Source organism: Dermacentor andersoni, chromosome 4, assembly GCF_023375885.2.
Source record: "Dermacentor andersoni chromosome 4, qqDerAnde1_hic_scaffold, whole genome shotgun sequence".
Lineage (NCBI taxonomy): Eukaryota > Metazoa > Arthropoda > Arachnida > Ixodida > Ixodidae > Dermacentor > Dermacentor andersoni.
Genome location: NC_092817.1, coordinates 47,385,359 through 47,411,315, shown reverse-complemented (window position 1 = coordinate 47,411,315; position 25,957 = coordinate 47,385,359). Strand labels below are relative to the sequence as shown.

The window sequence follows — 25,957 nt, the reverse complement described above, 5'->3', positions numbered from 1 at the left end:
GATGCAAACTGTAAGTTGTTTTTCCCGCACGTGCCTTGTGAGGAAAACAAAGCTCAAATGAAGTGCGGGCACCATGCTTTCCCGTTGCTGGCGACGTCCTATAACACTTTCCGTACACAATTTTGTGTCAAGTTTGCTCACGCGCTCCATGAAGCAACGCCCTGTGCTTTAGTCTCTGTACTCGCTCCTGGTGGTGCCTCGTGCCATTGTTTCGCTGGACTCTCATGCCTCGTCCTCTTACAGTTTTTTCCGGGCAGAGTGAAAGCAAAAATCCCGCCTCCGAAAAAGAAAATGGCTCTTGCGGACATCACCATGAAAAGGGTAAGCTAGTCGTTTGGTGATGGTTGCACAGGAGTTCGATGGTCAATCAGCCAGGTACGGCTGTAACAGGGCTACTATTAGGCATGATTAGACCACAATAAAATGTTAAAATTTAAAGAACTTTATTTTTAATAAGAAACGTTCTGAAAGCTTATGTAGAGGTAATTAGATGAGGTTACCAGACCTAGTTAAAACAAGTTAATTGATACTGTGCAAATTTGGTGTTATAGTGAAATAGGTTTAGCAAGCATTACCAAAATCTAAAGAAGCACAGCGCGCCTCTGTTCAAGCTTGTAATCAGTCTCGATTTCGTCTTCGTGAATCGCACATTCCTTGAACAAATCGATACAATAAATTGCAATTGACAAGATTGCATTGGAACGCTATGTACTAAACCAAACATTTGCTTGCAATTCTGCCATTGTGTTCTTGACATGATGAACTTCACGCTGGACAGACAAGATAATCGTAACGACGAATTTGACACGAGAAACACACTAATTTCAGCGCCTGTTGTTCGCTAAGCAGAAGTCATTCTTACGCACTGGTGGTTTTTTTTTTTTTTTTTTTTTGTGAGAGACAGAATAGCTGGACACAACAACAGAATTCTAAAAAATATATAATAAGCCGTAGAATGCATTGTTTTAAGAGGTATGTGTGAGTTTTATGAAATACCTATGACTAGAAATCATAAGAAGCCAACAAACAGGTTCTTATTAGCAACAACTTGATTTGGGCTAGTTGGTTCAACAGCACCCGTCCTGTTGTGCTTGTTTTCGATTACTGTGCTCGTATTCTTCCCGCTGCTTCAAGTTTTACTCAAGGTTCTTATGATTCGACTAACAAGAATCGGGCCCCTCGGTTTCCTATCTTCTCGTTCATATAGCGATTACAGATTGAAAGCTCCGCTTTAAACACCGCACATGTGTGAGTGACAGCATAGGTCTCGCGCCTTAATTTTATATGTTGCCCAAAAAGTGTATTTTGTTTTATTATGTTATTAATTACCAGCTCATTAGTCACTGCTTACTAAAATGTACGTTGTTTGTCATTCGTGTTATGACCTATGGTCTATGTCTTTGTAAGAGATTGACCTACCCGCCGCGGTGGCTTAGCGGCTATGGTGTTGCGCTGCTAAGCACGAGTGCATCGAACTGCAGTCGGGATCAAATCCCAGCCGCGGCGGCCGCATTTCGATGGGGGCGAGATGCAAAAACGCCTGTGCACAATGCATCGGGGGCACGTAGTACGTTAAAGGTCCTCTGGTGGTGAGTCCCTCCCTCTACGGCGTGGCTCATACTCACATCGTGGTTTTGCCACGTGAAACCACAGAATTCAATTCAAAAGAATTAACCTACACGATCTTCCTTCTTTTATTTTTCGATCGCACGAGTGTGCTCACGTTTCGTGGGCTCTCGCGAGCGTTTGTTTGTTGACGCCTAGCGCATGCGTTCTGCAAAAGTAACACCGGGAAAACATGCGCCGTTTCAGATGTTCGGCCTGAAGACGCTGCGGCAGCTGATGTCGAACCGAACCGTAAACTCGACCTACCCACTGACGTTCGAGCAAGTCGGCCACGTAAGACGTTCTGATTGTTCGCACGCTTGCACGTATTACTGTCCATGTCTGCTTTCATGCTCTCCTTCGCCTCTCGGCATGTCCATCCGGACATGCAACAAAACTCCCATAGGTGTAAAAAAAAAAAGAAAGGTATATAAGCCTGTCATCACATTACTCAGGCCGACTTATATTGGCGGAGCCGGTGGACGCTGTACAAGCATATACAACGCAATACCATGGGTTCTTTTTCATGAGGAAACTTCCTTTAACTCGTATCTAGGCCCCTGCCGTTTTTTCAGGTAGGGTACTGACTAGGCGGACATTAGCAGCAAGAACAAATTCTACGATATTTTTGCTATTAGCTAAACTATGCTAACTTTTTAATTATTAAATGTTAAGTACATGTAACTGCCATATTGAAGCCGAGAAATAGTGAAGTCGTCTCCGAAAAAAAATCTACTACTAAAATTTGATACAGAAATGCCTTGGCGTTTCAAATAAGATTGTCCCAACAGCTCGACGCTTTCGTGAAATTGTTAACTGGAATGCCAGTGCATTTCGTAGCACATTGTAGCCAAGCTATAAACTCATAAGAAACATGTGGCGTACTTATCATCATCATCAGCCTATTTTTATGTGCACTGCAGGACGAAGACCTCTGCCAGCGATCTCCGATTACCCTTATCTTACGCTAACTGATTCTAAATTGCGCCTGCATATTTCCTAATTTCATGAACCCAGCTACTCTTCTGCCGTCCTCGACTGCACTTGCCTTCCCTCGGCACCTATCCTGTAACTCTAATGGCCCGCTGGTTGTCTGCCCTACACATTACATGACCTGCCCAGCTCCATTTCCTTTCTCTTAATGTCAACTAGAAGATCGGCTATCCCCGTTCGCTCTCTGGTTCACACCCCTCTTCCTGTCTATTAACATCACGCCTAAGATTCTTCGTTCCATCACTCTTTGCGCGGTCCTCAACTTGTTCTCGAGCTTCTTTGTTAGCCTACAAATTTCTGCCCTGCATATTATAGAACCGGTAGAATGCAGTGAGTGTACACTTTTCTTTTCAATGACAATGGTAAGCTCCAAGTCAGGATTCGGTAATGCATGCCGTATGCACTCAAACCTGTTTTAGAGCGCAGCTCTTTGGCGTCCGTTCCTGGGTTTCGCGTCGTCGTCGGCGTTGTCGTCGGCCTCGTAACCAGCTCCGCCCCCCTTTCATCCCCCCAGCGCTAGCAGCGACCGACTGATACCGCTGGATGCCGCTGACGCCGCTAGAGAGTCAAGATAACGTGACTGCATAGAACACCGTCGCCGCCATGCAGAAAGAGGAGGAAAGGGTCCCCCCCCCCTGTTCTTGTGTGGCGGATAGGGTGCTCTTCAGTTGCCGACGCGCCGGCTATTTCACGTAGGCCCCGGCACGTCGACGAATACGTGACCACCTTCCCACGGCTAGACCTGGTTCTTAGCGCTGCGGAAGCGAGGGTATCATATTGTCACGTGGTGGTGACGTTGAATAACACAGTAGCAATACTGTGAACGACAAAACAAACTTTTATTGGGCGAACCTGTGCCCACAAAACAGGCTACACTTATAGCACAACGATAGCGGCGAACACGCTCGGCGATCGTCGAAAATCTGATCAGCGGGTCAAGCGCGTCGGCTTTTATACAGCAGTCGTCGAATGTTCCAGACTAACCGTTCGGACCCGCGTGCCTTCCACAAAGTTCTACACCATTCGCGTCACACGATGAAATCAGATAAAACAAGGTTCGGCGACAACAGACAGCCGGGTAGAAGAATCGATAACTTTCCAGAAACTTCGGATACATGCAAGCGCGTCCCGCGCTGTGCGATAAGATTTGTTAGGCGGCGAAACGTGTCGCCCGATAAATATAAGTACACGTGTCAATACCCCCCTCTTAAAAAGCATCGTCCCGATGCTACAAATATAAGGGAACGAAACACAAAAGGACACTTATTAAACATAAGTAACAAAACAACGAAAAGAAATCAAGTCCAAAGGTCAGTTACGCGAAGTCCCAAAGTTCGTCAACGCTGGTGGTACGGCTTGAGTCGCACAACGTGGACAATTTCAGGTCGCGAGCGGCGCCGCTGTGACAGCGAAATGCCGTCTGGCACGACCTCATAGTCCAGGGCGCCAATACGTCGGATGATCTTGTACGGCCCGAAATAGCGACGCAAGAGCTTCTCGCTCAGTCCTCGTCGGCGTATAGGGGTCCAAACCCAAACACGGTCACCGGGCTGGTACTCGACAAAGCGTCGTCGGAGGTTGTAGTGTCGGCTGTCGGTCCTCTGCTGGTTCTTGATCCGCAGGCGGGCGAGCTGTCGGGCTTCTTCGGCGCGCTGGAGATAGCTAGCGACGTCAAGATTTTCCTCGTCAGTGACGTGCGGCAGCATGGCGTCGAGCGTCGTCGTCGGATTCCTGCCGTAAACCAGCTTAAACGGCGTGATCTGTGTTGTTTCTTGCACCGCCGTGTTGTAAGCGAATGTTACGTACGGCAGGACGGCATCCCAGGTCTTGTGTTCGACGTCGACGTACATTGCTAGCATGTCGGCGAGGGTCTTGTTCAGGCGCTCCGTGAGACCATTCGTTTGCGGATGGTAGGCAGTCGTCCTCCTGTGACTTGTCTGGCTGTACAGCAGAATGGCTTGGGTGAGCTCAGCTGTAAAAGCCGTTCCTCTGTCGGTGATGAGGATTTCTGGGGCACCATGTCGCAGCAGGATGTTCTCGACGAAAAATTTCGCCACTTCGGCTGCGCTGCCTTTCGGTAGAGCTTTAGTTTCAGCAAAGCGGGTGAGATAGTCCGTCGCCACGACGATCCACTTATTCCCGGATGTTGACGTCGGGAACGGCCCCAACAAATCCATCCCAATCTGCTGGAATGGTCGACGAGGAGGTTCGATCGGCTCTAGTAATCCTGCTGGCCTTGTCGGTGGTGTCTTGCGCCGCTGACAGTCTCGGCATGTCTTGACGTAATGGGCGACGTCGGCGGTCAGACGCGGCCAGTAATACCTTTCCTGTATTCTCGACAGCGTCCGGGAGAATCCGAGGTGCCCAGCGGTTGGATCGTCGTGTAGGGCGTGCAGTATTTCTGGACGCAGCGCTGACGGTACAACAAGAAGGTAGCTGGCGCGGACTGGTGAGAAGTTCTTCTTCACGAGCAGGTTGTTTTGTAGCGTGAACGACGACAACCCGCGCTTAAATGCCCTAGGGACAACGTCGGTGTTTCCTTCCAAATACTCGACGAGGCCTTTTAGCTCCGGGTCTGCTCGTTGCTGTTTAGTGAAGTCTTCCGCGCCTATTATCCCAAGGAAGGCGTCGTCGTCCTCGTCGTCTTGCGGCGGGGGATCGATGGGAGCGCGCGATAAGCAGTCGGCGTCGGAGTGTTTTCTTCCGGACTTGTATATTACCGTGACGTCATATTCTTGTAGTCTGAGGCTCCACCGCGCCAGCCGTCCTGAAGGGTCCTTTAAGTTAGCTAGCCAACACAATGCATGATGGTCGCTGACGACTTTGAATGGCCTGCCATAGAGGTAAGGGCGGAATTTAGCTATAGCCCAAATGATGGCGAGGCATTCCTTTTCAGTCGTAGAATAGTTGCTTTCCGCTTTTGACAGCGACCGGCTAGCTCGGCGATCGTCGAAAATCTGATCAGCGGGTCAAGCGCGTCGGCTTTTATACAGCAGTCGTCGAATGTTCCAGACTAACCGTTCGGACCCGCGTGCCTTCCACAAAGTTCTACACCATTCGCGTCACACGATGAAATCAGATAAAACAAGGTTCGGCGACAACAGACAGCCGGGTAGAAGAATCGATAACTTTCCAGAAACTTCGGATACATGCAAGCGCGTCCCGCGCTGTGCGATAAGATTTGTTAGGCGGCGAAACGTGTCGCCCGATAAATATAAGTACACGTGTCAATATTGTTTGTGTCGGCATCGGCGGCGTTGTCCCTGAAACCAACTCCGCAGCTGGGGTTGACTCACTATCGGCGTCAGCGGCATCAGTCAGTCGCTGCTATCTCTTCCCTCCTCCCTTTATCGTGTTGTCCGCTTGCTGCGCGCGCTTCTGCCCCCATCGTTTGCCGCTGGGTGTACACGCCGCCCCCCTCCCCCCTCTTCCTGCGAGTCTCCGGTTGTCAAAGCGCCGGCTCGAACTTAATTCCTTTCTTCGCTCCTCCTCCAATGCAACCCCTGTGCGGTGGCAATCAGAGAGCCAGATCGGTGGCGGCGGATCTGTATATGTGCACCGCCCGAGCCGAAATTGCCGCTGCCGTTCGCCCTGTGCGGTGGCAATCAGAGAGCCAGATCGGTGGCGGCTTGACATAAAGACAAACAGCAATTTCCTAACACTTATGCGGGAGAACATCCCGTTCCTCTCGCTCGTAACGCGTCCCACGGCTGTGACAACCTCGCGAGGCACTTGTATAGATCTCGTCTTTGAGAATCAAGCATTGGTGTACCAAGTCGAACATATATCAGTCTATTTCTCCGATCACAAAGCTTCCTTCATGACTGTCAAGAACTGTTAGTGGAGTCTTTGTTAAAGGAATACGTGTGAAAAATAAAAAAAAAAATTCTGTGATAGCGCATACATGTGTTGCTCGATTTCTTTGCCTCAATCTATCGAAAAGGTGAAACAGCTTATTTGCTGCGCTCAAATTTCGCATTAGGAAGTAACGTAATCGTCGGTAATTTTTTTTATTCTTCTGTAAGTTTCCTTCTCATGATTAGGGTCGCCTCAGAATAATTGGCCTAGCTAAATGTACTCCTGCACAGACTCTAGAGGCTGACTGGCGATCATGAATTCTTGTTTTCTTGCCAGGCTATTGAACATTAACTTTGCCTTGTGCATATTAATCTCCACCCCTACTCTTATACGTTCTTGGTTAAGATCTTCAATCATTCTTTCTTTTTTTTTTTGCAATTCACCGCCAGTGTCACTGAACACGACAAATGTAATCTGCAAACCAAATGTTGCTGAGATATTTGCCGTTTATCCTCACTCCTAACTAAGCCTTCCCATTCTAATAGCTTAAATACGTCTTCTAATCATACAATGAATAGCGTTGGAGAGACTGTGTCTTCTTTCCTGGCCCCTTTCTTTACAGGTAATGTTCTACTTTTCTTCTAGAGAAATAGGGTAGCCGTGAAATCTTTGTAGATATTTCCCCAAGATATTTACGTATGCTTTTCGTACTAATCGATTACGCAATTCTTCCATGGCTGCTGGTATCTCTAATGAATCAAATGCCTTCTCATAATCTATGAGCAAAACGAGAACAAGGTGAAAGCAGGAGCCAACGTTTTGACAAGTGGACTTGTCTTCTTCAAGGCGACATCTGCTTTCCTCGCCACAGTATATATAGGTGGGGTTCTCTTAAAGGGAAGAGGGCTTAAGGCGAGTGGGTGCGGCAACGAGCGAAGGTGTTAGAGGCGAGGATATAGAATTGAGAATAAAGGAGTGCTGTGCACAAGGCCAGCGACACGGCCATCTGTCAATCACGTGTCAACGGCCGTATGTGCGTCAGCCGGCTTGTCAACGGCGTGCACAGTACCCCTCTATTACCTGTTTCGCCGGTGGTCGAGGGCTATCGTGTCTCTGAAAGAGATAATAGAAGGAGTGGCAGAAACCGGTGCTCGTGAAAAAAAGAAAGAAATATTTAATACTCAAATGGAATAAATAAATAAAAGAAAAAAAACGGAAAGAAATGAAAATGGAGAAATAAAAAAGGAAAAAATAAAAATAAGAAACATTAAGCAACCAAACTAATTGTTCTGGCGTATAGCTTGAAATTTAGCATATCGAATAGATTCTAAAGCTCCCTTTGAAACATTTATGCCCATTGGTTGCAATGTCTTGAACTTATGAATAAGGTATGATTCTCTGTATTTTCTTCCTCGTTCAGAACGGAAATTTGACTGTAAAATGTAGAGTTTAAGTTCCTCAAAGTTGTGACCTGGTTGGTTGAAATGGTCGGCGACGGCTTTGTGAAGGTTTTTATCTGTGTCCGCGCGATGTCCGTTTAATATGACGTTTATTGATTGTCCCGTTTTACCGATATATTGTTTCTTACAGAACGAACATTGAAGCACATAAATCACATCCGAACTTGTGCAAGTAAAGCAAGATTTGACTTTGTGTGTCCGCTAGTAAACTACCGCTGGTTGGCGGCAGAATAAACGAACGTGCTACCTCTGATTGAAGCGCGTGACTGCTATTCATGCGCTTCAATCAATCTTGCAGCCTCGTATATTGTTGTAATCGAATATTCGCATCAAATTCAACTAACCAATACATGCGATTCGAATAACAAATACTGTTCGAAATTTCGAATATTCGGACTTAGGTCGCGATGAATACAACCAATATCTTCCATCTTGCGCCGTTGTCAATGTAACAGCAGCAGAGTTACAGCGTTAGGCTCGACGACGTTGACGGGCGAATTCGAAAGTGTTGGCTGCGTCCATCGCGAAGAAATGGTCGTGTGAGATTTTCCGATATTTCGAATCCCACATTTGTTTCTAATCGATGTATTCCAGAATTTTATATCCGAATATTCAATTTTGAGCGCATACACGAGGAAACAATTATTCTAGCCTGCAATCTCAATAATAGTTTGCGCTCACTAAATGATGTCATAATGTAACCGCCAGACTCCAATAATCGTCATAGACCCAATGATTCGGCCGTAATCGAATATTCGGATATCAAATTCTTTTACTCGAAACAAAAGTATTTGGACATTTCGAAAAGATGCCTGCCGCGAAAAAGGACATGCGTATGGTCCATTCACCGATTGATGCGCCAGTTGTGAGGCAAACGGAAAGGGTTGTGACATTTTCACGTAAATATTCGGCACTCAATTTGACATCCGAAGCAGATATTTTTTGAAATATTCATATTCAATCAGGTTCGTAAATTTCGTTATCCGAGCACCCCTATACAATAACGTACAGTGAACCACAATAGTTTTCGGAGCACGGACTTCGGGAAAACGTTAAATTTCCTTGCGACTTCAGCATTAAGTCTACAGTTTAGGTAACAACTGTGTTGGTCGCACTCGTACGAGAATGTACCCATTCGATGTGCCGATTTGATGAAGGGTGCAGTAGCTCCAAGTAAATTTCGTTCTTCATTTCTCTCTTTTTTTTTCTCCCTTTCATTTTTCTTGGAGTCTGTGTTTCCGAGAACTGTGTAGGGTTGAAGTAATGATAAGGTAATCAAGCGCTTGTGCGTTTCTGTGGACGACTGAGCAAAAAAATGAATAGCATTATTTCACAACGTGCGTTTCACATTCGGGTTTATGTAAGTTACATGAAAAAAAGAAATTACCCAATAGATTTCTTCTGGAACTTTCTTCCATTTCGACAGGCCTACGGCCTAATGCTATACGAGACCATGGTCCCCTCCGACTTCGTGGCACCTTCGGTTCTGAAGGTGGACGGCATCCGGGATAGAGGCTATGTCTACGTCGACGACGTGAGTTACCATGCGACCTTAGCATGTGTAGCACAGCTTGCATACCGTATTTCAGTACTATATACACTTGTATCATCGATACGGGCGTGATTCCGTAATGTACCTGCATGGATAAAGTTTCAAGGTAACGCCGTTCTTTCATCTATCTATAGCCGTCGTCCTGGTGATCTCCCTCTATTGCCCGTGCGTGATTGACATAGTCATGTAGCATTTCGCCTGGTTAGCTATGGCGTTTATTTTTATTTTTAAAGGTTCCAAAGCATAGTTTACGCCCACATACACGTGAATAAAGATTTCATGCACGGAATACATTTTCAAGACGGGTATTGATGATAAATGTAGTACGACACAAACTAGAAGCTATTTGTTTCTGCACGCGCGTTGAGAGGTTTGGAACCTTTCGCTCAATGTGAGAGGACGATTAGAGGAGGAGGAAAGAGAGAAAGAGAGAAACACTTGAAACACTTGAAACACTAAACACTAAAAAATGGACACTAATTAGAAACACACATTAACACTGACAAAGTCTTCTTTCAAAAGGACATTTTCGTTAGTTTACCAGACATTGAACACCAGAAGTGAAAATAAATTAGAAACGTTGATTCTTTGAGCTCCGTGCCGAAAGCCTGCAGCGCCGGTGCAAGTACGGCGCTGATGTACTTCTCGCGTTTGGGCCGTTCTGGTGCAGTGCAGAAGTTCTCGAAACTTGCGAAGTTCAGTCTTTGGCTCCCCTTTTAAATGCCACGTAGACACCTTTACCAACAAAAAATTAACTGAGCCCAGGCAGATTCCACTGAAATCCGCACCGTCGCGGCGCTGTTGGTGAACGAACTTCGAAGGGGTGTCATCACGCGTCCCAATTGGTTCTTGCGTACTTTCTGGCTTCTCAAGCCTGCACTCACGTAAGAGTAAACTGTTCGGAATTCTAAAAACTATTTTTTGCAGATATACATTCACTTAATATTGCTGCTTAATGTTACGCCGTAGGCTCCTGCAATACAATAGGAGACCAGCCTTATCGTGGGCAGAGGCTTATGAAACACGGCAAACAACGAACGACAGGTAGCGACGCCATGTTGACATTTCTGCATCATCTCCCCATTGCGTCACATATTTTGTCAGCGACTGTTCACGTGCAGTTAGCTGTCAATTTAGGATGATAACATTTGATTCTGAAGGAAGTTTTCTTTTCTTCTTTTTCATAAATATAACTGGCCACACGCGAACGGTTTGAATAGGCGACCGACAATGTCGCGAAATCCAAAGTCAGCGTACGAATTTAGACCGATACGATTAAGGCAAAGGTTCGCCAGTAGACAAGACTCCAGGGGATCAGCATGCACTGGCTAAACAGAGAAAGCCTCAATCTAAAAGGCCAACGTTGTGACAAGGGACTGAGGCTTCCCTTGTTCGCCCATATTCAGGGCTTCCCCCACCCCAACATACATACATACATACATACATACATACATACAGTCGCGGACAGAATAAAATGGACCACGGGATCTCCGAAAACGTTCGATTACCGAGCAGCCTGTAGCAATAACCAGTAAAACTGCCCACGACAACGTTGTTAGCATATTCTAGTCGAGGTCCAAAATGCAAATACCAGATTGCGTTGTGAGGTTGCGGAGATATTCAGCTTGTTCTTAGATTTCATGGTCCGTAATATTCTGTCCGCGACTGTACATACATACATACATACATACACACATACATACATACATACATACACACTAAACAAAAATAACGCGAAACGGGAGTAAACCGCTCGTCCTGTATCGCATTCCCGTTTCTGGGTTTTTTTTACTACGTACCAGTCGAGGTAAAAATTTACTACCATGCTGACCAAGTTTTTTGCATGTAGAAACGAGAGTAATTTTTTAATCTGTGGGAAGGTTTTTAGGGACGATAGTGCGACTATATTTTTACTCCCATCACGAAGTTCTAGCGGCTATTCCTGAGAGTTATTTTTCAAGCCCATTCGCGAGTTTCTTGGGTCTGATGTGAGAGTATTTTTTTACCTCCTTCATTAACTTTTCTCAGCTTTATCTGATAGTAATTTTTCAAGCCCATTCTGGAGTTTTTTGGAGGTGATGTGGGATTACTTTTTTACATCATTCATCCAGTTTTCTAGGCTATTCCTGGGAGTTATTTTCAGGCCTATTCTCGAGTTTGTTGGTACTGATGTCGGGGTATTTTCTTACCTCGTTATCAAGGTTTCGTAGCTCTACCTGAGAGAAATTTTCAAGCCCATTCTGTGGTTTCTTGGAGCTGATCTCGGAGTATTTTTTTTACCTCATTCATCAGGTTTTCTCGGTTCTTTCCGAGAGTAATTCTTCAAGCGCGTTCTGGAGTTTCTTGGGCCTGATGTGGAAGTAGTTCGAAGACAATTGAAAGATTACAAGGATGATTTCATGGATCCCAAGCATGAGTGATTGTTTATTAGTTGTGACATGTTTCTCATAAAAAAGTCAGGCATGAGTTAATCATCACAAAACTATAGCCTTACAAAATGCTGTGATAAGCATAATAAATATTTGTACTAATACAAAGACCGGGGGCTGGTAACTGCCCATTAGATCTCTCATAGCAAAATAAAATACATCACAACACATTCAATGTGCAATCCCACTAAAGTACAGTGAAAAAAAAAAATTAAATTATAGGGTTTTACGTGCCAAAACCACTTTCTGATTATGAGGCACGCCGTAGTGGAGGACTCCGGAAATTTCGACCACCTGGGGATCTTTAACGTGCACCTAAATCTAAGTACACGGGTGTTTTCGTATTTCGCCTCCATCGAAATGCGGCCGCCATGGCCGGGATTCGATCCCGCGACCTCGTGCTCAGCAGCCTACAGTGAAAACAAGCAACATACAATATAAAACCTAACTGATAAATATACAGTCAGTACTAGAGACGTTCACATTAAACCCACTGAATATGCAGGTCATTCCTTCAAACAGGCAGTTGTCCAGAACATGGGTGTGCTGTGCATCCAATGGATTAGTATGAACATAACTATGCAACATAAAAATATTGCACTTAAGGTCAAATGGCATCTGCTGCTAACGGCTATTCCTGCGCCAGACAAAATGAAACAACCATGTGGTAAATACAGCAAGCATTCGTACTATCACATTAGTGCCGGCCACTGCCCATCATATCTCTCACTGCAAAAGGAAAACTATCAACCCATTCACGATGTAGTGAAACTAAAGCACAGCAAAAACAAAATGACACACAATACAAAATCTAACTCACAAATACACAGGCAGTACTAGAGATGTTCACATTAGACACACTGAATATGCAGATCATTCCTTCAAACAGGCAGTTGTCCAGAACATGGGTCTGCAGTGCATTCAATGGATGATTATGGACAAAACTATGCAACATAAAAATATTGCACTTAAGGCCATATGACATCTGCTGCTAACGGCCACTACTGCCTCAGACGAAATGAAACAACCATGTGGTAAATACAGCAAGCATTCGTACTATCACATTAGTGCCGGCAACTGCCCACCACATCTGTCACGGCAAAATAAAAACTATCACAACACATTCAAGATGTAGTGAAGCTAAGTCAGTAGTAGAGATGTTCACATTAGACCCACTGAATATGCAGATAATTTCTTCAAACAGGCAGTTGTCCACAACATGTGCGTGCAGTGCATTCAATGGATCATGAACAATTCTATGCAACATAAAAACATTGCACTTAAGGGCAGCTAGCATCTGCTGCTAATGACCATTACTGCCCAGCGAAACATTAGTGTCGGCAACTGCCCACCATATCTTTCATTGCAAAAGAAAAACTATCACAACACATTCAAGATGTAGTGAAACTAAAGTACAGTGAAAATAAACCAGTGACACAATATACAAAATCTAACTCTTAAGTATTGCAACAAGCAAATGAGAGGGCACTAGAGATTATCATTAGACCCATCGATAGCATGCTGACCTTCAAACAGCTAGTTGCCCAAGACATGGGTGCACAGTGCAATGAATGGATAGTTAGGAAGAAAACTGCAACAACCATGAGCAACATGTTCTATAAACTTTCAAACTTTCTAAAAAATGACCTCACTCAGATAAGGAAAGTGGTGATTGCTAATACACACGACAAAACATATATGTGAAAACAGCCATTAACTGATACTAAAGCCCCTCCATACACGTTTCCGCCAACCAGGTTACGTACCGCCAACCTACCCTCTTCCTCCACGTTCCTCTGCCACTCGCCCCCTTAGCTTCCGGCGTCAAGCGGAACTTCCGTAGCTGCAGCTTCCTGTTCCGAGTGGAAGTAACGCTATGTTTTTCTTAACGTTGTTTACTTTCGCGTCGATGGAGAGGCTTTAATTGCACCAGCTGCGGTTTAAACTGTGAATGCGATTCCATCCAAGTACCACCGCCTATTGTAACCAGCGATCTGATCGTGTTCGCTGTTTCGCGTCAACCTGCGACGGGTTGTGCCACGAGACAACGTACAGTGGAATGTAGTGCCTGGGCGCTTGGAGACCACTGCCATTTTTCATGCATTTAGAAAACAGCGACCGAGAATTACTACTTCAGCGGAATACAACAGCTTGTCGCCTTTGCATTCTTCTCATGGTGACTACCACAGCTCTGCTAAGCACGCGTGGGCATCTCACCATCGGCAGTCAAAGCGGAAATTCCCGCAGCACAACTCCAGGAAGCGGTAACGCCGGAACCGGAAACTTTGAAACTGGAAATGCTGGAACCGGATTTGATGTCAGGGGAAAAGGCGGCGTACAACAAAGGTTGTCGCTACTTAAGAAAGCGGCAGTGGCGCGTGGATGGAGGGGCTTTAACTGATACCACTCCCCCTTGTGCTCAAAGAAAACGTATGCAGCCCTTTTTCCACACAAGAGGAACATGTTATACAACTGTATTGCAGTACTTATGGGTACAAGCCAGATGTCAATTTCGTTGCCTAAATATTGTAGTGCTTCTTAGATAGAATAAAAGGTAATTGAGTGTGTTGCCCTTGTCTTTTTCTAGGCATGCAGTTGTGATGGATGCCATATGCTTGTGTGACAAATTGAACATAGTGCTATAGGTACGACTACAAGGATGTATATTCGTAGCTGCCCTCAAACCCCTTCATGTTGCCAGTCAGCATCTATGGTGTATCTTTGTATTGCTCATCTAACACTGTTTACACACAGAAGGCATGTCTGAATACCAAACCACCTTATTCTCCAGTTACTTTAAAGTGAATGCGTTGTGACAAAGTGTAATGTGAGAAGTCCATGATAAAGAAAAAAAAAATAAACAGCTAATTCAACTCCCCCCTGAATTACCAATTTCTGGGCCATTAAGTTTTGCATAATACACTTGTGGTGATTAACACAGAGCCATGTTGGCCTAACCCTAGTGGCACAGGACATCCTTCAAATTATCAGTTGGTACAGAATCACTGAGCATGCTGCTGGTGCTCTTGCCCCCGCTGAGAATACCTGTCGCAAACTAACACACATTTTGTTGCTAAAGGTCCATTACAGAGATACTAAAGAGAAACAATAAATGATTTTAGACTGATAAAACAATCTTTCAGAACTGTATTCATGAACATTGTGGCAATAAGCGGATTAATAGATGAGAAAATGAAGATTTAACTTTCAAGTTTTATGCAGTGCCCGCACATCAGTGTGGAGTCATACTTCAACTAAGTATATTCTTTGACACCTTTACAACAGAATTCATCAATATTGGCCAGTAGAACATTAGCTAGACCCGAACAGACACCGTCAAATTCCATATCACAGCGAGCTGGTGCAGGAATTATAAGGTGGTGGTGGCGACACCAGTTTTCGTTTTTGCAAGTTATCTGGCTTATCAAGCCAATTCTCTTAGAGGGAGTTGTTTTTTCGGTGTTGTAGAAAAATGATTTAATAACGCTCAAATAAATTTTCCCTTTCGTGTCCCTTTAAAGCAAGCACTGTGCTACATGGCTTGGGCAAGCTGCCAGCCACAGAACCCACGAGTGCTTTTGTTAGGCAAAATAATTTTTACAGAAACTTTCTTGAGGATATGCATCTGAAAATTTTTTTGCCTAGCAATAGTTCTAGTAAATATTGACTAAATCCAATGCTTTCACCTGCAGCTTTGTGTAGCTCAAATCCAGAAAGCAGTGCTCAATAAATGTCAAAACCCTGTGGGCGTTTTCGAGTAGATAACGTGGAAGACCCAGAACGAAGCGAAAAGGCAGGCCAGGCCTGCCAGCAGTGACGATGTCACAAACAATCGCTGCGCATCCATGTGTAGCGCCTCCCTTCAACCTCTTCTTTTGTAAAAGGAGCCTTAAGGAGGCCCCCCGCGAACTGAAAGCCTGAGTTGTTAGCATCCAGGCGCAGCCTCTTCAGCAGGCACTTTTCAACATATACACCGTCGCCGATGTCTACCTGTGAAACAATAGAACAAGCACAGATTAATTTTCTACAGTTTTGATCAAGGAAAGGTTAGGAAATAGGGTAAGGTGTGCAAAAACGGAAGTAGCTGCTTCTTGTTGATATGGTTTAAAGAACAAAGTACCCTTACGTATACCATACGTGCGTTGTGCTGAGCTGTGTACTTTCACCTAAGACTAGAAAGTATTGGGAACTTCAATGCGAAAGAAAGACATTCATCTGCCTAGCTCTAAGCGAATGCGTTCCACCCCTTGGCACAGAATGAGATCTGGTGCTGTTCTAGCGATTAGCAGACATTGAAAGCTTCAAGCCTGATTTAGTATTAGGCCAAGGGTCAAGCTGTGCTCGATTATAGTCGGATACAACTTTAGAAAAACAGAGGCGTTTACTCCTCCGAGGCGGATGCACACGAGCATCCACTAATGGTTGCGCACTCTGAACTGATGTCACGCGCCGGACGGCCGGTGGCCCGCCGTCGGAGAAGATGGCCGCCCGGGCTTCGAACTAGGCCAAGTCGCGTCAGCTGTGTGCGTCAATGCCTCGTCACAGTGAATTCCCAAACAGTTTGTCATTGTCTATCATGCCGGAAATATTACTGCGAGCTTACGATGCGGCATCTGTGCTGCGTGCGTGTATTCTAAGCCGTGATCCGGCGAAGAAACATTGCAGCGAGCATTTGATGCTGCGCTATGCTTTGCCTGAAAACAGGATGTCTCGGTGACTGCTGCATACACACATCCTGCCTGTTTGTTCCATGTTTTTTATTTCGCTCCCGAGTGAAGTTAGGACAAGAAAAGTTTGCCAAAGTCTGGTGCCTGCTGTCAGCTGCGGGTGAGTTCGTGTACCGTGTCGCTGCATTTTCCGTCGGACGGGGTAAAGTGATGGAGCAAAACCATTCTGAGGAGAAATTAGAAAAGCGTGAGTGCGTGAAACAAACCTACGAGCGTCTCAACAGAAAATATTTGCAAAAGAAGCCTCCAATGCAAAGATTTGTCGCCGTCAACTTAGCGTGAATGATTGTTGTCAACAGTGAGATAGCCGAGCGTCTAACAGCGGTGTTCGAGCGTTGTGTATAGCACCGTCGATTGATTTCTTTCCACCAGTGCTCACCGCGCACGCAAGCTGTAGAATGCGTGCTGTGGCACAGTCACGCATAAGTTGTGTTGCCAGCGTTCCTGCTTCCATGCGTGTTTGCACTTACTCATATTTGTCCTTTTATTTTATATTAGCATTTGTTTTTGCTAGTTTTCTTTCAGCAAAGTCTTTACACATTTTCATTAGCCAATCTCATTCAAAGCACTAACTCCTGTACACTGCACAACTGGCCTCTTCCATCTCATTAAAACCTTTCTCGCTGGTGTACCTCGTCTTCTCAATCTGCCTACTCGCTGCGTTTTCTGTCCTTGTTTCTTGTGCTGTTGCTGCAATGTGACTAACCAACTTGCTCAAAACAAATTTTGATCGCCTATCAAAACAGAAAGGTTTAGAGATACATTTTCTTAAAAGCGTCATGTGGGTTGCACAGTAACTTTGCCTCTTACCTCTGTTCATGTTTATGCGTCAGTGCATGTGGCAGCTAGCCAGAAGTGCACATGAAAGGCTGCATATTGTGAAACACCTTGCTATGCTGTTGAATTTTTCATGCATGCAGTCTTAGTAAACAAACGGTTTCACTGCCTATCACATATGATGGTGAAAATTTTCAGCATGAATAACAATGTGCAGTGGGGTGTGATTTCTGTCTGACGCTTTCGCCGTTGCAAAGACATTATTCAGTGAATGGAGCCCAGCAAAGCAGTGCACTAAGAGCTTTTGCAACGTTCACCCTTTATTACTTCACAAATGACATTGTCTGAACCTGGCCGTTGATCGACATGCCGATGGCTTGTGAATAAAATAATTGCCTCAATAAAACACATTCAACTTCACTCAGCATTTTTTAGCACAATGCTAGCAGAGCTATTCAGGGTGAATAATTGTGCTTACATTGGTGTTACTTGCCCGGTCAGATAAACAAATACAACAATGGCTGCGGTATGACTGTGATTTGACATGCAGACTGCTAATGGTGCCTTTTGAGCGTGCCCTTGACTACTGCTATTAATAGCTACCCGCCTGGGTATATTGGGCCTAACTAAGCTAATGATGTTTGATAATTGTTCTCTTATTCGCATTACTTGCCTGGGCCAGGTAACCAAAATAAACAATGCCACCACATGAATGTGTGTTTGCATACAAGCTGCCAACAGTGGCTGTCATTCTCCATTGATTGCTGCCATTTCACCAAAAGTGGCGACGGATTGACTGCGCTTTGACATGCAGACTGCTAATGGTGCCTTTTGAGCGTGCCCTTGACTACTGCTATTAATAGCTACCCGCCTGGGTATATTGGGCCTAACTAAGCTAATGTTTGATAATTGTTCTCTTATTCGCATTACTTGCCTGGGCCAGGTAACCAAAATAAACAATGCCACCACATGAATGTGTGTTTGCATGCAAGCTGCCAACAGTGGCTGTCATTCTCCATTGATTGCTGCCATTTCACCAAAAGTGGCGACGGATTGACTGCGCTTTGACGTGCAGACTGCTAATGGTGCCTTTCAAGCGTGCCCTTGACTACTGCTATTAATAGCTACCCGACTGAGTATATTGGGCCTAACTAAGCTAATGATGTTTGATAATTGTTGTCATATTCGCATTACTTGCCTAGGCCAGGTAACCAAAATAAACAATGCCACCACATGAATGTGTGTTTGCATGCAAGCTGCCAACAGTGGCTGTCATTCTCGCATTGATTGCTGCCGTTTCACCAACAGTGGTGACGGCTTGACTGGGCTTTGACGTGCAGACTGCTAAAGGTGCCTTTGAAGCGTGCCCTGATGACTGTCATTTCATCACAGGGCCCGTCATGCTCATAGGTGGCTGCCCAATAGAGTATTGGGCCTTCTGACATTGGCATTATTCATCTCAACGGTCTGGAAAAAACAGTAGGGGCAGCACAACTGCACGCAAAGCACAATGTGCTTTGGCGTGCAGGCTGCTAAGAGTGGCTGTCAATTTCATTCACGTTGACTACTGCTTTTTCGTGTGAAGCTGGACAGTGGATGCCCGAATGAGCATTTCGGACCCCACATAGTTATTCAGGATTAATAACTCCATTTGCATTCAGATTTTCCGGCATTTCAGCACGTTTCCATGCCAACGCTTATATTGAGCATGATCTGTGCAGGACGTTGCTTTTTCAGAATTGGGCTTCCATTAAAAGGAATATATCATCAAATGAACTGCTTATTTATTTGAGAGGCCACGGGAGAATGCTTGGCTGCTGTGCTTGACACACAGTACACCGCTTCAGTGATGGGAGATCCATTGTTGCGTTTGCCGAGGTATGTGTGGCTGGCAGGAGGTCTGGACCTCGCTTCACGCAGAGTCAGAGACGAGGAGAGTTTTCTCTGCGAATAATTCTTTATACAATGTTTACATGTTGTCGTCGTTATCAGGACAGAGACCAACAGAGCAGCTGCAAGCTGCTTAAATAACACCCCTCAGTCCAAAGATCCCCCAGACAGTCCCCAAGGACGAAACAAGGTCGAGAGAGAGAGGGTCCGGGCAGCCTCCGGTGTCCTAATGCCGCTCTCGGTGGCCGGCGCTTCCTTGAACCGCGCTGCGGCGTCGGGACGATTTGGCGGTCGGTCAGAATGGTGCGCCGGTCAAGTTTTATGGCCCGCATAGGACAAAGGGAACCAACTGCAAGGCACTGGGTGAAACACAGCCCTCCTTTGGAAACTGTCCCCAACACAGCGGGAGTCGTTTGTGGTGCGGGCGCCGCCGGACAAACGAGGGGGAGGGGGGGTTGCATTGCTGCCGGGACGGGGAGGGGCCGAAAAGCAGTCCGTGATCCGGTGGCTGCTTCCGTCGTGGACGCCGTGCAGCCGCGAGAAAACCCGAGCCGTGCACGTAGTCGTGTCCGAAGCAGGCAGGCACCATGCAGGGATGAATGCTGCCTCCACGGTCGACAAACCATAGCACTGGCCTTCCATCAGGCAAATCCCAGGGCACAAACATAACACCACATACGCTTCGAGAACTCGTTAGTGATCTTCTCGATCGTCGGTATCTCGTTGTGGTGAAAGAAATCGTGCACACGACCTCAGCGCATATGTGTCCTACTTCGTGCCGCTTCTTCTTTTCTCCACATTTTGTGGGCGTTTTCACGAGGGTGTCGACAGTTTGCCACCCGAAATATGCGAAGCTTTGACCTCCCTCCTCACCTTTAACCCGGTGTTTTCGCTGACACAGAGCATCTTGGGTTTGTAATGGTTGCGATAAATGCATTGTTTTATATAAGTACTTGTTCAGTAGCAACTGATTCATTTGAAGCTCGGAACAGGAGTAGTAAATTTGCCGTGTACATGTAAACAAGCACAAATGCCATGCAGAGTTGCTCTTTCTACTTTTGCCACTTGCAATGAAGCTAAAGAGCAGACGACGGGCAGCGTTGTGGAAGGCACGGGGTTATTTTTCTGTCGCGATCTGGCATGTGCTGTAGCACATGAGAGCTCTACTAATCCAGTCATCAAAGTCTTTATTTATACCGAGAATTGCGCGTTTCCGAAGCACGATTTTTTGAGCGGGATTATTTTAGTCGCGGAAGCAATCGGACGTCGCGCTTCAGTCATCTGGGCGGGGCCTCCCCTTTTTTCTAAAGTTGTATCCGACTATAGTGACGCACAAGTGCTCGAGAACTATTGAACAAGACGCAATTGTTTTCGATTTACTGACTGCACTTGGGTGTAAAGCTTTTGTCTGAGAAATGAATAAACCACATACACAAGCAGCATTTTCATAGTTAGCACAGTCTTTAATAGGTACTGATACCTTCAATTTAGAAAGCCCTGTATATTGGGCCTCATCAAACTAATTTCATAAAAGGTTTGGCAAGGTAGAAGCATAGAATTTTAGAGTCATTAGAAGACAGGTGAAATGAGTTATTTATTGCAATTATTACTCAAATTTAAAATTTAGACCACTCGTCCAGTTTGTACATGCCACATAAGCATGTAGATATCAAAAATGGGGATTAGAGAAAATCTTCCCTTGGAGGTTCATTATTGGAAGCAGTCATGCCCTCGAGGAGAAATAACTTCTTTTTCTGTAGGCAGAAATGAGGCTTGGGTATTTTATTGACACATATATATGCCCATGCATATATGTTATCTCTGCTGTAAACCTTTTTTTCATGTATATGCAAGGTGTGTAACATCTCATTGTGCACAAAATCAAATCCATAAGAACCCGACAAGAAGCTAAACAAACAAGAGAGCAATCCCAGTGACAAGCCATGCTAAACCAACGAGGTAGCCATCCCAGTAACAACCCGTATCAAAAATTTTACTGACATGAATTCTGACCTTTGAAACATAACATGTGTATATGAATACTATCTACATTAGGGCAATGGGCAACTTTAAACAATGGCTACGCCAACATCAGAACTACGTGGATGAGAAAAGAGTGGCATCAAATGCTTTGGCAGAGCATGCAGCAATGACTAAACACAATAGTGACTGGATAGTGTCTAGCATAATCGGCCAGGAAAGAAATTGGAAGCCATGCCTGTACCCGGATTCCCTGGAGATGCAATCAACAGGACACACGTTTATCTGAAACCAAGGAGCCCACGCCCATCTTATGCTAAAACTTACTTAATTAAATATGCACTTCCACTTTTTTTTAGCCTTATTGTGAACAAGGCTTCCATATGGAAGCCAAAATGTATTGCTTTTAATGTTGTATTTGGTTGGTCTATGTCTTTCTTTGTCATGTTTCATACCGACCACACAGGCTTCTATGAAACTCTTGATGATACAACTTTTGTGCGAAAGCATTGCTTAAGGCACTTTTGCCTAAACCATGTCTTTAGGCGGTACAACGCATTTTTCGAGACACGAAACCTCAATTCATGGTTCTTAAAAAGGCATTTTGGCTAGATTAATATAGTCTATATGGAGTATATAAGGCATAATTACTCAAGCGTCCAATTATATTTAACTCAGATGAGGCTACTTTAGGTAAATTCATTAAACTAAGGGCACTCCACCAAAACATAAAATTCATGATCAGCCACTAGAAATCCTGAAAATGGCAATACAGTAAAATGATTGCATATTACACAAATGTGTCCTACAACTCGAAAGGCAGCGCCAGTTTTGTACGCACCTTTGAGAAAGCACACAGATCACGTGCTTTATTGTCGTGCTGTCCAGCTTCCAGCAGTGCAGCAGGTTCCTGCTTGATGTAGGGATGCCTCCAGAATCCGCATAGCCTTCAAAAGTAAGAAATGTTTAATTTATTGTGTTGTGAACCTGGGAATTTGTGATTTACCAGTGTCATGTGCAATTGCAAAGAGAGCCTCACACAGCCAGCTGCATGAATTTGCGTCTGGTTGCACAAATGTCTCTTTGTTATATCTAAGGAGGTTACACTGATATTTTGTAACAAGCGAAGTTTCAGGAAGGAACGAAATCAGCAACAACAGGCTACCAGGACAATCAAAAACAAAACTCAAATATGCAGTAAAACGTGGCGCATTGGATTAAACAAAAATATTAAGCACATGAAAAGCATTCTGAAAGCTAGATCGCGATTTTGTAGCGATGCTATTCCTTTTCGTTATTCGTTAGTGGTTTGACCGTCGCCCCGGCCCGTGCTACGTACTGGAACAGCCGGCCGTTTGCGGTGGGCGACAAGAGTGGTATAGAATCGAGGGGTAAGTATCGCTACAAAATCGCAGTCCTTACTTTATTACGCACTGCCGTATAACCTACGATTGCAAGAGCTGGCATCCCGTTCGTAAGAATTGGTTGGTCTATGTCTTTCTTAAAGGCCGGTCTCTGAAATGTCTCGATTAAAAATAAACTTCGTTACTGTAATATCGGCCTATGTCGGGTCTGCAACATAGAAGACAAATACGCGAAGACACTCAAGAACATAAACAATACACAGGTTCTCGCGACGTGGTCATCCAAACCAAACTGTATACATAGAAAAATCTTCATACAAGCTTCTATCTGCTTAAGCGTCAAACATAGGAATCGTGTGCCAACGCGCGAAGCCCATGATACATCGACGGATACATTACACATGTACTGTACTTGCGGGAATGAATATATAACGAATAACTTCTTGCCAGAAAACTACCGAACGAACAGCAACTTTCAGTGTTTTCATAATTGTGTGCCCATTCAGGCATAGCAATCAAGGCGGGTAGCATATATTTTACAGCAGAATGCAAGTACGCTGTAACATCAGAGGAAGGCTTCGTGAAATTGTTTGCTAAATGTGCACAGCAAGACGGCCAACCTACGATCAGAAAGCGCGTTGCTCTAGCTAGTTACACAACGTTCATTACGTAAATCATAAGTTCAAGAATGCGCGCAAGGGCCAAACTTGCTTACCTTTCAAAAAGACTTGGCCAACGCTCCTTCGTCTCAAAGGTACCGAGGCACCGACGTTTTTCTGGCGCAAGCACTGTAGAACTTCCGATGAACTCCAGCTCCACAAAAGCACAACCTTCAACAGTCTTCCATACACTACGATTCGAAGCTCCAGTACCAGACTTTTCACGAGAGCGCGGGCAGGCAGCTCGGCAGAACAAAGGCAGCTCGGACGGGCGCTGTAGTAAGACACTCACTGTCGACACTGGTAGATCGCACGAAACACACGGCGAACTAACGGCGTTACACAAGTCCGGAGGGTTTGCGATGGTTACTGCACACGACAAGGAGCAGATTTTGTCTAGGCACTTCTAAAATATAACTCAAATACCGCCTTACTGCAAGGTGCATTCACTACAACCAACGTGGTATGTCGACCAAACAAATACTGCAGTGGCGCCACTCTACGGTTTTTAGAAAAATGTATCGTAAATGAGAAAATTACGTGTTTTTTCCTAACAACAATCGGTAGGGACACTTTAACAAATTTCTTGGGTCAAAAAGTGTTAACTTTGTATAAATATGCACTTTTTTATACGAAGTTTAAGAAAATGTACTGTATATATTAAAAAAAAAATGAAGCGGATGTCGCCTTCAAGATTCGCAACCGCTTCAGTGGCATGCAGTTTACAAAAGCACGGCCTTCGAAATCGGACTTTGTCGCTCAAACGAAGCCGCAGCTGGGAGGAGGGCAGGCATTTAGGCCCCAATTGTTGGGTTTACAGTGTCTAGGTAGGCTTCCTTATTTATAAAGAATATACAGGGACTTACGCCGAACCATGAGCGAGCTTTAAGCAGGGGACACACGGTACGATTTGGCGTCCGATCCAACGTGCGTGTATCCGAACGGTCGAGCGGCGCGTAAGCTCCGCCCAGGTCCAGCCCCCCCCCCCCCCCCCCCCCCCCGCTTGAGTACATATTCACGGCGAGAAACGCAATATAAACAACTCTGCACAACACTGCTTCGCTTTACGTGAACACTGTCAATAAAATTATGCCCCTGCAAATGACAGAACATTTCACGACGGCGCGTTGTCCACTGACGGCTCCGGTGACAGCCAGCGATACGGCCGGCAGGCATAGCTAGGCGGACGCTGCGGCCGACGGCGCTTGATTCAGCCCGAGCTCGATGAAGAGGGCTTATTTTTGCCAAAACAATTAACGCTGTGCACTTAGGTAGCCCGTAATTAAATACAATTGGTTTACTCGACGCAGTCGTTGCGAAGGGCAAACGTGCAAGCGAAGCGAGCAGCCTCGCTCAGACGGTCGGTGTGTGCTGTTTGCCCACGGAAAGGCCCTCGCGTCGCGGCTCCCGATTTCGACGGTAGCTTAGTGCTAGTGTACTAGGCGCTGTTTTGCATAATAAGCACACGTTCGAGACAACTTTATTGAACTGGTAACTATTTCGTGTCGGCAACAAACTGCAGCAGGCAAGGAAAAAAAAAGACGGCGAGAAATCTGCCTGCCAGCGCCGCCTCCGTGGAGGGAACGTCAGAGAACGTCACATTAGCTGCGGCCAAACGACGGTGCGGTCAGTGCGGTTGTCGGACACATCAGACGATGAAAATTTGCCCGGTTTGTCGCACGCCGGACGTCCGATCCGGCGGTTCGGCACGGCAAAACACCTCGATTCCGGCTGCCGTTCAGGCGCGTCGGACGCCGGATCGGACACCGAATCGGGCCGTGTGTCTCCCGCTTTAGCTGGCGAACACGAGCCCATCAGCGCGCCGTCCGTGCAGCTCCGTCTGCTTGCAATAGTGGATGGCCTACGGGCTTCTTTGACGCCTACTGAGCACAAATTCATGATCACCACTCGTATACACGCTTCCTACAGCGCTAGCTGTCGTGTTTACGAGATTATATGCCCTCATCTTGAATTGGTGAGACCGCTCGACATGATCGCATCTATTTCTAGTGCGTGAGGCTTTCCATTGACTGTCACTACAACTTACCAACGTTTTGTTTATTTTGTGCTACAGTGGGTCGTGACGATTCCGTTCACAGCTTCAAAGTGGACAAGAGACAGTCGTTTTCTAGCTCGTAGAAGCATGAAAAAGTGGGCTTGTGCTTGGCAATGAACTTTGACCGACACGCTTGCTTCCGGCCGGAGCAGCAGACGCGACAACTCGCCGTTTGTAGGCTGCCGGCCGATGGCGGTATCCCTCGCGAACGGCAAGATATTTACCTGCCGTAGAGAGGATAGGTCGAGGAACGATTCTTGAGGCGATTTTTGTCGCTGAATGCGAGCATGGCCACGCCGGTTCGCCGTGCAGAGCGGAATCGGAACATTATTTTTCGATGAGTTCGCACTGACGCAATGCAGTCGATTGGCTCGTCGGTCGTGCAACGGGCGGCGCGCCGGCAGGAAGCCGCGTCCACTTGAGGCACCTCTTACGCGACGTACATACGTTCCAAGTTTCCAACGTTCTGCCGTTCCGCTGGTGGATGCACCGCCACGGCATCGATCTTTGCTATTTCTGCCGCGGCCGTGCCTGTCGCCGAGCATAGGCTTAACTGGATTGGGCGGAGCTTGCAATGATCGAGACCTTAGGGAGTAAAGTGGTAGTATTTAATCACGTGATCTTCAGGTTGGTTCCAGATCACGTGGTTTTAAACTCTCAATAGATG

General features: G+C 45.7%; 1 protein-coding gene and 1 long non-coding RNA gene across 2 annotated transcripts in view; one reads left to right on the top strand and one right to left on the bottom strand.

Annotated features, from left to right (window-relative positions):
* Window positions 1–25,957, top strand: part of LOC126537070 (beta-galactosidase-like) — a 60,714-nt gene that overhangs the window by 28,909 nt on the left and 5,848 nt on the right. Inside the window, exons 11-13 of the mRNA XM_072287601.1 lie at window positions 244–321; window positions 1,813–1,899; window positions 9,283–9,390. Coding sequence (XP_072143702.1) covers window positions 244–321; window positions 1,813–1,899; window positions 9,283–9,390 — 273 coding nt within the window. The remainder of the gene's footprint in view (window positions 1–243; window positions 322–1,812; window positions 1,900–9,282; window positions 9,391–25,957) is intronic.
* Window positions 11,804–24,018, bottom strand: LOC126537083 (uncharacterized). Its single transcript, XR_007600745.3, has 3 exons — window positions 23,291–24,018; window positions 22,053–22,158; window positions 11,804–15,827 (listed from the first exon to the last, which is right to left on the bottom strand). It is a non-coding gene; the product is annotated as an uncharacterized lncRNA (long non-coding RNA).